This window comes from Prionailurus viverrinus, chromosome A3, assembly GCF_022837055.1.
Source record: "Prionailurus viverrinus isolate Anna chromosome A3, UM_Priviv_1.0, whole genome shotgun sequence".
In the NCBI taxonomy this organism is placed as follows: domain Eukaryota; kingdom Metazoa; phylum Chordata; class Mammalia; order Carnivora; family Felidae; genus Prionailurus; species Prionailurus viverrinus.
In genome coordinates, this window is record NC_062563.1 from 115,589,684 (window position 1) to 115,602,533 (window position 12,850).

Sequence of the window (12,850 nt, forward strand, 5' to 3'; positions counted from 1 at the left end):
CTGCTGCTACTGTTCGGCCACTGCTAGTATCCCTCCTACGGTATTGCTGCTGCCACTCCCGCTGCACTCTGACCGTGGCTACTCCTACTACTATGGCTAGTGTGTGGCAGCAGTTATCCCCAGCCCTTCCCCAGCGCTGGCCTCTGTAACGCTGCCAATAAGCAGATGGATAAATAAGGCTTACGTTTGGCGTTTGGCTCTTTGGTTCCGATGCCTGGCTCCAACACTTTCCAGACGGCTCAGAGAAGTCAAGTTACCGAATCTTCCCGTGCCTCAGTTTCCTCATCGGTAAAGGAGTATACAAATTTTCCATGCTACACTTTTACATGGAAATGAAAAGTGATCCTTCGTAAAAAGCACGGAGGACATTGCTCAGGGCGTTATAAGGACTGAATAGATTTAATTAGTATAATTTTGTGGTCGTTTTAAAATTGTGTCTATTTTTATTTGTATTATTTCTGTATTTCTGTATTTATTTATATTTATTTTTATATTTTAGAGAGAGAGAGAGAGAGAGAGAGAGAGAGCAAGAGCAGGGGAGAGGGACAGAGGGACAGACAGAGAGAGACAGAGAGAGAATCTTAAGGAGTGGGGCTGACCTGAGCGGAAATGAAGAGTTGGGTGCTCAACCGACTGAGCCATCAAGGCACCCAAATTGTGTCTAGTTTTAAATTTTAGGAAACCGAGGGGTGCCTGGGTGCCTCACTTGGTTAAGTGTCTGACTTTGGCTTGATCTCAGGGTCATGATCTCAGGGCTCATGAGTTTGAGTCCCGCGTCGGGCTCTGTGCTGACAGCGCGGAGCCTGGAGCCTGCTTCAGATTCCTAGTGTCCCTCCCTCTCTGCCCCTCCCCTGCTTGACTTCCATCTCTCTCTCTCAAAAATAAAGAAACATTGAAAAAAGTGTTTTTAAAAAAGATGAGGAAACTAAGGCTCAAGCAAGTAACTTACCAAAAGTTACACAAGTATAAGTATCCAAGCCAAATTTTGAACCAAGTTTCATATGACTATGGCCCTGTGCCTACCACCCCACACAAGTGATTCTGATGGCTGAGTAGGAGCACTCTCCCACCTTCTGCTCTCTGGCAGTTTCTGGAACGAGGAGCTGCTGCAGAACGTGTGTGCGGGCCTGGCGGAGGAGTTGTCCCTGGCCCCCGATGCCCCTGGCGGCATGGTGGAGTTTCGGCGTACCCTCACCCTCAGCTTCTTCTTCAAGTTCTACCTGACAGTGCTTCAGAAACTGGGCATACAGAACTCGAAAGATGTGAGTGTGGGGTGTGGGCAAGATACAGACTCTCTGCAGGACTTTTGTTTGGGAATTTAAGAAGCCAGTCTGAGGGAGGGGTACGGTGGACCAGGTGGTAAATTGGCTTCTCTCTTCTGACATCTAAGGACAGAGGAGCCTTTGCTCCAAGGACACACGGCCCAGGGAGCCACATGGAGATGGGAACCAACGGGATGGTTGAGAGGCAGAACACTGAACTGGGCGTCAACGACTAGGGTTCTGGTCCCGACTGAATCGTTACCTCACTTGAAACTTGAATAGGTCACAACTGTCTTTAAGTCTCAGTTGGGAAATCTGCTGATCTGGGTGGTAGACCAGATGATCCTTTTGACAGGCTAGCTGTTTCAACTGTGGTTTTGTAGTTAGAATGGAATGTGGAGTGAGATGAGAAGGTAGAGGGTGGAATGAGAATGTAACAGGTGCTGCTACAGTCAGGAGACGGTGGTCACTGAGAGGGTGTGCGTTCTGGAACGGGTGTGGCTGAGCGGAAGCCCAGCTCCCCATATTGGTTCAGTAAGCATTTACTTTGCACCGTCTATGCATAACATTGCACTTGGCACCGGGGGCAGCCTCGTGTGGGAGAGAACGTGATCACTAAAGGCCAGCCTAGAGTGACAACTGAGCAGATGGCGTGGGGAGTGCAAAGGAGAGAAGCTTCCACAGATGTGGGGACCGCAGACAGAAATCCCTCTTTAAAAAGCATCCCTAATAGCTTTCTTCTTTTTCTTTTTAAAAAGCATTTATTTATTTATTTTGAGAGACAGAGAGAGAGAGTCCATGTGTGCATGTGAGCGGGCAGGGGCAGAGAGAGAATCCCAAGTAGGCTCTGCCCTGACAGGACAGAGCCCACTGTGGGGCTCGACCTCAGAACTGTGAGATCATGACCTGAGCTGAAAGCAAGGGTCAGATGCTTAATTGACTGAGCCACCCAGGCACCTTGAGTTTTTTTCTGATTATAAGAGTAATACATTTCCTGTGGCAAACTTAAAAACACAGAAATATATTAAAAATTAAAATAGAAAATTAAAAAACATTTCAACTTTTTAAATAAGAAATTAAATACTTTTTTATTACTTTTCTTTTTAATTAAATATGCTTTTCTCTCAGATTCTAGAGGAAACCACTGCTACTAGTCTTGCTTTTTCCTCTGATCTTTTTCCTACATTCATTTGTCCATCTTCTGTCATTCTCTCTTTTCTCTTTCTCTTTCTAGCTCTCCATCCATCCCTCTCTCTATATACTTGTCATCTTCCTATCTTTTGATCTGGACACATCATTTTCTAAACAGATTTAGGGTCATGCTGCATATAGAGTTTTCCATTTCCCCTGATTCTGTTGAGATTATATTGTGCGCGTTTTCCATATCATTAAATATTTCCCATAGAAACGAGGAGGAAGGAGGTTTCCGGCAAGGCAAGGACAGAGAGAGCGCATTGTGAATAAACGCAGGAGGGAGGGAAACCATTTGGTGTGTTGGAGGAAGCACAAACCATTCACATGCAGGCTGCAAGGGTGGGAAGGGGCCCGAGGCTGTTATAAAATGCTGGGCTCTCAGAGCCCACGTTCTGACGTTGAGATAGATCCAGCCGGCACGAGGAGTGTACAATGAGGAGGTGAGGGGAACAGTTGTTACTGTTGCCACTTGGGGACAACCAAGGGTGGGATCAATGATAGAATTAGTCATGATCACTACTGTTAACTTACCTCCACAGAAGTGTGGCAAGCTGGACCCCACCCATGCCAGTGCCACCTTACTCTTTCAGAAAGACCCTCCAGCCAACGTCCAGCTCTTCCAAGTGAGTATACCTGATGTATGGCTGATCTCACAGGCCCTTGCAGGGCACATCAGATGATGCTGACCTTTGGTGAATGACTGGCTTTCGTCGTGTGTAGGTGCTCAAAGCTCCTACTGCTTTGCATAAATATCTGGTGAAGAAAATGGGAATCGTATTAATGTCAATGAAGCTCTTTTCCTCGTTCCTTACCTAAATTTTGTCTCTCTTGGGATTACTCTCATCTTCACCTGCTCCTTAAAGAATAAAAAAAAAATGTCCCGATTTTGTCTTTTCTGGTGCCTCTGTGGGGCTGATGTGCAAAGCCAGGAGTTTTCCTGGCCATAACAACAAAACAACAACTTTCTGTCAATGGCAATGTTTTGAGAAGCACTAGGTAAAGGGTCAACTTTTTCTGTAGACACTTTGGATTTTGTGGGCCCTATAGTTTCAGTTGATACTCCTCAACTTTGTCATTATAGCATAAAAGCAACCAGAGGTAATACATAAATGAATGTGTGTGGTATGTACCAATAAAACTTTATTTATAGAAGCAGGCAGTGGGCCAGATTTGGCCTACAGGCCACAAATTGTGGCACCATGCAGTAGAGGCTAGTGGTCCAGACTGTGAAGTCTGGGCTCCACTGCCACGACTTGAATTCAAACTCTGCCAGTTTGTAACTGTGTAACCTTCGACAAGTCACTTCCTCTGTGTGGCTTTTGGGCAAGTTAATTATGCCCACCTGCAAGTGTCCCTAATGATGGCACCTGTTTCCTAGGATGGTTCTGAGGATTAAATGTGTTAGTAAAAGTAAATAGCTTAGATTAGCTCCTGGGATATATTAAATACTCAGTGACATGTTAGCCATTATTATTATGTCTTTGAAAAACCACATACAACAGAATTTTGTTACAAATCCATTTTGGAACACTTTGGCAAGTACAGAAAGATATAGAAAAGAAAACAAAAATGACCCAAGATCCCACCTCCAAGAGAAAATCATTATATTTTTGTTGACTTCTTTCCATTTTTCCTACGCATATATGGACATTGACATGCTATGTTTATAACATACATATTTTCCCTACAGAATTCAAATCATCATATGCACACACAATGTTTTATGTCCTGTGTTTACATGTAATGTGAACATTCTTGCCTTCTAATTTAAAGTCTTCAAAGGTATGTCTTAATAGTTGCATACCGTTTGATTGGATGCACGTAGCACCAGCTTTTTACTCCACCCCCCATGAGTGCACATTGAGGTTCTTCTTTAGTTATTTATTTTTCCCCCCGTATGGGGACACTATGACCACCTGTGCTCTGCCTTTCTGTTCCTTTGCCCTGTGTCCCTCCTGCCTCCTCCGTCTTCACTCAGGTTTTCTTTGGCCTGAAGCTCCCTGCAGTTTCCCCAGGCCTGTAGGGAAACAGTGTCTTATGCAGCTCAGCTTGACTGATGACCATGTTGTTCCAGGAGGTGCCCAAGGGTCAGTGCGAGGAGGACATGGTGGGTCGGCCCCTGCCCCACCTGGCCGCGGCCATGCAAGCGTCTGGGGAGGCCGTGTACTGTGACGACATCCCTCGCTACGAGAATGAGCTGTCCCTCCGGTTGGTCACCAGCACCCGGGCCCATGCCAAGATCAAGTGAGTGGAGTAAATATCCTGAGGGAGGAGGGTGCTGGGAGGCTCCTCCAGGGCTTTCCAGTCTAGAGAGGGACTGGGAACTCACCTGAAAACCAGCCTGGAGAGGAGTGGGAGAGGTTAGGGGCTCAGTGGTGTCTGGCAGGGTGAAGGGATGATGTTGGAGGCATAGGCAGGGGCCAGAACAGGAGAGCCTCGGAATGCTGAACCGGGACATTGCACTTGAGCCAAAAAGCAGTGAGGAGCTTTTAACAGGAGCAGGTCAACTCTGCACTTTGATATTGGGCTAAACTTCAATGCAGTATTTCAGGAGAACTGGAGTCAGCACTAAGGGGAAGAGCATGGCCTTAGAGTCAGACCGACCCGGGATTGAGTCTCTGTTCCAGTGTTTACCAGCTGTGACCTTGGCCTGGGATGCCTAAGCTCGCAGTTTCTCTATTCATAGCCGGGTGTTTTCATGATGATCAGTGACAGAGTCTGCAAAGGACCTAGCAGAGAAGAGCCACCCGTGCCTGTCTGTTGAATTTGGGAAGCCCAAATGACAAGCATCGCCACCTCTATAATAATACTAATACCCAACACTCATGTGGCACTTAATATTTGCTGCGGCCTTTAAAGCATTTTACATACATTGGCACCTTTACTCCTCACACCAACCCTACAGGCAGGTCCTATTATGATCCCCTCAGCTTCCAGATGAGGAAGCTGAGGCCCAAGGGCGGTGAGTTACGTGCCCGAGGGCACAGAGTTGGTAAGCAGCCAAGCGGGAGTTTGAAGCCAGGCAGCATTAGCAGCTGAGCTGTGCTGCCTCTTGATGTTCAGGCCAGAGACTGCATTGATCTCCTGGTGGGCATCAGACACATATCCTGTTGAACAGAGCAGCTAGGAGAAACCCTCCCTTGGGCCCTGCCACTGCTTGGATTAGAGATCCCGTCTCCCCATCACTGGTTTTTCCCTCTGCCACTCCTAGCTGCCTGGAGACAGGCTCCACGAATGGTAACCTAGACACCGAGAAAACTTAACAGGTAGGTAAAGTCTTCCAGTTCTCTGAAAAAAACTGTTTCAGATGATGTGGTTGCCATCTCTAGGGTAAATTCATCTGCTTTATCCTTGTCTTGAGCCCACACTGACCACACTGGCCATGATCCACATTGTCTATGTTCTTTGCTCCATCTGAGCGATGTGTGAATGGATGGAGGAGGGTGGGGGGCTCTGTAGTAATGGCAATGACCTGGGCTTTCCCGGCTGCGTGCACTTGGAAAGAAGCGAGGACCTGGCTTTGGCTCTTCATAACCTAACCTCAGTCCTAATCCCACCTACGTTGCTCTCTGGCTGGGTGACTTGGTAAAGCTGCTCAATTTCCCTGAGCCTGAGTTGTCCCAAATGTAGAAGGAGGATAATGATGATGACGTTCTGGGCTCTGGTGAGGTTTGCCTGTTGGAAGTTGCTTGGCTCTTCAGAGTGGTTTCCATACCTTTCTGTGAGGTGCCTCTGCTCTATCTCCTCTTGGGCGCCCGGGCCAGAGTGAGCAGAACATAGTTGAGACTGTTATTAGTGAAACACTCTCAGGTGTTCTCCCTCTCGGGGCTGATGATGGCGGGGCTGCCCTGCTCTTCTGGGATAGCTTCATGAAGGTGGGGAGGCAAATTTGGCTGTGTGACGATGTTCAGGGACATTCGGTCCTGGTGCAGCAAGGGCCCAAAAGTGCTGATTCTGTGTGGGTATTAGCTGTGATGTGGGTGTGAGCTGGAGCTCTCAAGAGTAAATGCTACTCACTGTGATGTGGTTCCGTAGTAGAAGGTCCATGGGGGTGGGCCTGTCCTGTTCATTTTCTGTTCTCCGCAGCACTCAGCATGGTGGCCTTCACAGGGTATGTATTTCATGAGTGTTTGCAGAATAGGATAGGGTAGGATAGCCTATGGAATGTAGGATAGGATAGAATAGAGAATCTGGAAAGGATAGCATAGACTAGTGGATGGAGAAGGAAGGAATTTGAGTGGAGGAAAAATCAACATGAGGACAGTGGTATCCAGTTGGTGGTGGGTCTTCTGCTTCAGTTTCCCGCCTGGGCCCCTCACTGTGCTCATTCTTGCAGGTCCATAGATACTTCAGAAGCTCAGAAGGTGCCAGGGTTTGTCTGCTTTATCTCTGCTGATGATGTTCCCGGGAGTAATATAACTGGAATTGGTAATGATGAAATGGTGTTTGCAAAGGATAAGGTATGTGTTGGATTTTGTTTTTAGATATGAAGTTAGTGGAATGGGCACATGAGTTTTAGTTTGTGCTCATTCCTCCAAATCCCTAATCTTAAAAAGATTACACATTGGTACATACTGTGGCCTTCATCGTGCAGGGCGATCAGTACAGGGATGGAATCGGTCTGGTGGCACTTTTAACTTTCACTTAGTGTTTACTTGTTTGTTTCATTGTTGGCGGCTTGTTGAACATGTTAGGATGACTCCAAGACAAACTGGTATTAAAACAAGACTGGTGATTAGTTTTTAAACTGACAGTTAGGTTCTTCAGGGGATAAATAACTCCTTTGTGAAAAGAAAATAAAAAATATGGTAAACACACTACCAGAATAAAAATCACAGTACTGTCACTATGTGTATTGAAAATTCACTTATACGAAAATTCATCTATTGCTGTCAAGCATATATGGAGTTTTGACACACACAGGCACACACACATGTTTCGAAACTTTCAGGGTGGAAGTCACTTGACAATTAAAAAAAATTTTTTTTTCAACGTTTATTTATTTTTGGGACAGAGAGAGACAGAGCATGAACGGGGGAGGGGCAGAGAGCGAGGGAGACACAGAATCGGAAACAGGCTCCAGGCTCTGAGCCATCAGCCCAGAGCCTGACGCGGGGCTCGAACTCCCGGACCGCGAGATCGTGACCTGGCTGAAGTCGGACGCTTAACCGACTGCGCCACCCAGGCGCCCCATCACTTGACAATTTTAATACAGTTCAAATGCAAATTGGAGATGAGTTGGCGTTGCCTAAGGGCATATTCACTTTATTATTAATGTACAAGAGAAAGAGAGAATCAAAAACTACAACTATGAGACACAAGGACTCCATTTAACAAGAGAACAAATTGCTTCTGAAAATTTCGAGACCCTCTAAGACTACTGCTAACATGATGGTTAGTGAGAATTAGCTGGGATAAACCACCACAGCCCAATCAATTAAGTTAACAACTCAACTGGGTCCTCAAGAGATAACTATCAGAGACAGTATAGCTTTCCACTGTCAGAAACCTCATATTGCAAAGTGATGAGTTGGACAATTTTTTTTGGTTCATGTTTGGGGAGTTTTTGGAAGAAAAATGCCTCTGAAGGAATGGAATCATTAAGTGGTGAGAAAATGACAATCATTGTTCTGAAAATCTAACAAAAAACTGGTTTATTTATCAAGTCTGAGAACCAGAATTTGGGAAGTACTGCTTCTGGGCATCTAGATGAAGTGTAAGACATGATTGCTGCCTTTGAGAAACTTTTGGTGTGAATCTGGAAACAGAAATTCAAAGGGAGAGGGGTGCTAGAAAGAATATGGAACCGGAAGCCAGGGGCTGAGATTTAGTCATGGTCTATTAATGAGCCAAGGCAAGACCATGATCTTGCCTTCTGGGTCTGCGTCTCTTCACCTGAAGAACAAGGGTGTTGGAGTGCATATGAGTTAGCAAATAGACATCAAGTTTCCATACCTCCCATTCTGCTGCTCACGGCGTCATGACTAATCAATCACCACTGTCTATCCTGGGCAACTTCTCAACAAGCTGCCAGCGGTCAATCATGAAATTGGTCCCTGAGATAAATCGAGTTTGCCATCTTGATACTCGTGATCTCCAAGTCCTAGTCCAGTTCCACTACTTCTAAATCCTCAATGAAGAAGCACATAATCCCAAACAGTAGGACAAAGACATGCCAAGACCCCAGAGGCATTCCTGAATGTCCCTTAAGGAAACTGTGGGGGCAAGGACTTCCTTCGCCTTTTGGGCAATCCAAAATCGTTTGCTTCATGAGGACTGCATTATATGCTTTAACAGTTTGGCTCGGTTCCCAGGTGACTTGCATTGGGCACATCATTGGTGCTGTGGTCACCGACACCCGAGAACATGCCCAGAGAGCCGCTCAAGCAGTGAGAATCACCTATGAAGATCTTCCAGCCATTATCACAATAGAGGTAACTGAGAAAGGACTGCATGGGGAGGGGTGAGCCCCCTGTCCCTGGAGGCACCTTTACTGGGATACTTTAGAGGGGGTTCCAGCAGCAGATGGGATTCAATTAGACAGGAAGAGGTAAACCCTTCAGCCCCAGGATTGTGTGGTCTTCAGAAAACTTCCCCATCATGATCTCAGACTCAGTCTGCCAGAGGCCAGACTAGGTCCCTTCTTCCAATGCCAGCTCCCGTTGGTTCCTTGAGGGACTCTACTTTTCCTCAAGATCCAAGCGTGTCCAACTATCTCTGAGGAAATGGAGGCACATGGCCCCAGGCTACATGCAAGCTTACTTGAAGCCTGTGTAAGACCCTTGTACAGATGCCTATGTGAGAAGAGGGAGGGAGGTTCCAACAGCCTCTCTTCCCCCTGGTGGGAAATAACCTTTCTTCTCCTGAAAGTCTGGTTACTGAATCGTCTTTGTGGTCCTCAGGATGCTATAGCAAAAGACTCCTTTTATGAGCCCGAGGTGAAGATAGAGAAAGGAAACCTCACGAAGGGGTTTTCGGAAGCAGACAACATTGTTTCAGGTACGGCCGTGCCATACAGTCCTGGGGTATGGGCTGGCCCTGGTTTATGAATTAAATTCAAGAGCTGGACCTTGAGTCCTGGAGCAGGGGAGTGAATTTTTAACAGAAGAGTCCTCCTGATGTTTGTAGCAAAATAGTGGGCAGTTGGCAGGGAAAGACCCTCTCTCATTTTTTTAAAATTTAAATGTTTATTTATTTTTGAGAGAGAGAGAGAGAGAGCATAGGCTGGGGAGGGGGAGAGAGAGAGGGAGACACAGATTCGGAAGCGGGCTCCAGGCTCTGAGCTGTCTGCACAGAGCCCTACAAGGGGCTCTAACTCACCAACCAGGATATCATGAATTGAGCTGAAGTAATTCTTCATTGACTGAGCCACCCAGGTGCCCCTAGACCCTCTGCCATCTTAATGTCCACCTCCTGTCTCCAGGTTACATATGTGTATGTGGTTCTGGGTAGCTGGGAGTGTGTCAAATTTAGAAGGCTGTCCGGGGAATTAGTGGCTACAGGTCCTGGCCCTCCCTGTGGGCCTGCGGGGCACCCATCTGCTGGTGACATCCCTTTGGGTATTGTTTCCTACATTGTCCATAGTGTATTCCTAAGCCACTGGTGAGTCATCTCTCCAACTGGCCAGATACCTTCCATTCCAGAAGATGCTCTCATATTTAGCTTTTCAGTCACATCTGTTAATTCCTTCTTTACCATTCTCCAAATTTTACCAAACAGTTCAAGGTCTGCAGTAAAAGAAAGCTTCATGCCTGATACATTTTGGTATCATTCTGGTTTCTTTGTTGGGGTGGGAGATTTGGCTCCCGCAGGTGGCTAAGGCTTTGAGACCCTTTTCACCCCTGCTGGGAACCTAGAGGTACCTGTGTGTGAGCAGCTGGTTGCTTCCCAGGGCCCTGGGGAAGTGCACTCTCCTTCAGCAAACTCTGGATCACCATGGGGGTCACATTGCCTCCCCAGGCGAGTTGTACATTGGTGGCCAAGAGCACTTCTACCTGGAGACTCACTGCACCATCGCTGTCCCCAAAGGCGAGGCAGGGGAGATGGAGCTCTTTGTGTCTACACAGAACACCACGAAGACCCAGGTACCGTCCTGTGGGTCAGCTCCAGGGCCTGGGCATGGCACTGGGGAGCTTCTGGCCAACTAGGAGTTGGTGATGTAGGACATGGAAAAAGGGAGATCTGGGCTGGTCCAGAAGGGGATCTGAGGGTAGTGGTCCTGGAGCCAGACCCTATCAACCAACAAGCTGGTGTCACTGAGTTGTGACATAACCTTTCTTCGTTTCCTCTTCCATATAATGGGCCTGGTAGGGTGTTGTAATGACTAGTTGTTTACTACTTGGATGGCATCTAATAAGAGTTGGTTTTTATTTTTCCAGTGAGATATGGCCTTGGTCAAATCATATCCGATCTCAGGCTCCTCATCTGTAAAACGTGGGTGATGGGTTTAGTGATCGCCACAGAGACCACTAAATTATCTGTGGCAGCTCAAATATGGCGGCTCCCCATTTCTCTATTGCTGGTAAGGCGACAGTACTGGCCAGCATTTTGGGCAGCTGGTCCTACCCCCACAACTCACCAGTTCTTGGCTGGATGAAATGAACTTTGGCTCTGAAAGTCTGCTGTGGCCAGCCGCTGACCCCCCTTGCTAGAAACAAGTGTCTGAATTCAGTCTGCAGTGACTAATGAGTGTTAGACTCCAGCACCTCGAGATCAAGGGCTGCCTGGGGAGGTGAGGGGGATTCAGGAATCAAGGAATTTCAGAATTGACGGCACTAATTAAGCTTGTGGAGGGCGGGTGGCTCTAGGTCAGGGTGAGGTAAGTCCAGATGATGTGTTCAGTGCAAGTAATTTTTCTTTTGTCCACAGAGCTTTGTTGCAAACATGTTGGGGGTTCCGGCAAACCGGATTTTGGTCCGGGTGAAGAGAATGGGAGGAGGCTTTGGAGGGAAAGAGACCCGGAGCACTGTGGTATCCACGGCAGTGGCTCTGGCTGCATACAAGTGAGTCCCCCTAGCCAGCTCAGAGAAGGAGAATAAACATGCCTCTGCCAAGAAGGCTTTCTGGATTTCTCCCTTTTAGAAGTAGATTTCTCTTGCTTTGAATTTTCATAGCCTTCTGCTTTTAGAACTCTTGGGCATTGGGGTGAGGGTAACACCACGTGTTTCTTTGTGTTCGATGCATGGATCCATGTTTAGCCTCCCCTGCCTGGCTGTGAGGGCCCTCAAGGCAAGGGCACACATCATATGCTTACATTCCCCATGTGTCCAGCAGCTTTATTTCTAGACAGTGAAGCAACCCAGCCCCAGTCTGCTTGTGCGCCAGGTGGAAGAAGAAGTCTCCCTTGCTTCCTCCCTGAGACCCAAAGGCTGGGCTGTTGCAGAAGCTCCCAGGCTTCTAACCTTCTGATGCCTCCCTTAGGACGGGCCGCCCCGTGCGCTGCATGCTGGATCGTGATGAGGACATGCTGATAACTGGTGGCAGACATCCCTTCTTGGCCAGATACAAGGTTCTAGTTGTCGGGAGCTATGTCGGGGCGGAAGGGGAATGCCATTTCCCTGGGAAACCTGGAGGTGAAGATCCAGGGATCCTGGGATGTACTCTTACGTTTTTCACGAATACCTGTAGAGGTTCAAAGAATAAATAGCAATGAGAAAAATTTAAATCTGCCAACAGCTACATAGAAGGGCGATGCTGGCCGGCCACTTCCCTAGTGAGGTCACAGCATGGTGTTTACACCTTTTGTGAATTTTCTCTGCCCCATACCTAGTCTTTCTCCTCTCGGGGTCGGAAGCATGAGTTTTCAGCAGCCCTGGGATAAATCCCTCCTGCAGAATGACCTAATGTGTTCATAGCCAGATGTAAAGATCAGAATGATTACTTTGTAATTTACAGTGAGAAATAAAGCTTCCAGGTTGTTAGAGTGGGCACCTGCTCCACCAGACCAGGGGTGGGGTCCCTTTCCTGAGTCTCTGTGGATGACCAGCATCCTGTCCCTCTAAACACTAGTACAACCTGACAGATCCCAGTCTGGGAGCCCTTTCTCTCCATTAGGTGGCTTTGAACATCCCCCTGTGACCTCTTCTCGTTTTGTTTCATGATTGAACTCCCCCGAAGGGATTATATTTCCCTTCTTCCCAAATTCTTGCAGACCTGAAGAAAGTCCCAGGTCCTTACTTATGAAACGGCCTATAAAATTTGTTCTGATGGCTACCTAAGGTCAGGGATGTGAAAGCATATTCCTGCTTGTTGTGCACATTCCTGTTTGTTGTGCACATTCCTGGTTGCTGTGGCTTGCTGGCCAAAATGTGTGAGGCGTATCTCCAGTATCTCTCTGTTTCTCTTCTCGGCTCTCCCCTTTCTGCTTCCTCACTCCCTCTCGTAGAACCAGAGCC

General features: G+C 47.3%; 1 protein-coding gene across 3 annotated transcripts in view; it reads left to right on the forward strand.

The window, feature by feature from the left end:
- The window catches only part of XDH (xanthine dehydrogenase), a 58,478-nt gene that overhangs the window by 28,194 nt on the left and 17,434 nt on the right, over nucleotides 1-12,850 (forward strand). For all 3 annotated transcript variants that reach the window (XM_047852919.1, XM_047852918.1, XM_047852920.1), the window contains 9 exons: nucleotides 1,088-1,262; nucleotides 2,996-3,079; nucleotides 4,531-4,700; nucleotides 6,793-6,916; nucleotides 8,771-8,890; nucleotides 9,359-9,455; nucleotides 10,416-10,540; nucleotides 11,325-11,458; nucleotides 11,877-11,964. In XM_047852919.1, coding sequence (XP_047708875.1) covers nucleotides 1,088-1,262; nucleotides 2,996-3,079; nucleotides 4,531-4,700; nucleotides 6,793-6,916; nucleotides 8,771-8,890; nucleotides 9,359-9,455; nucleotides 10,416-10,540; nucleotides 11,325-11,458; nucleotides 11,877-11,964 — 1,117 coding nt within the window. The remainder of the gene's footprint in view (nucleotides 1-1,087; nucleotides 1,263-2,995; nucleotides 3,080-4,530; nucleotides 4,701-6,792; nucleotides 6,917-8,770; nucleotides 8,891-9,358; nucleotides 9,456-10,415; nucleotides 10,541-11,324; nucleotides 11,459-11,876; nucleotides 11,965-12,850) is intronic.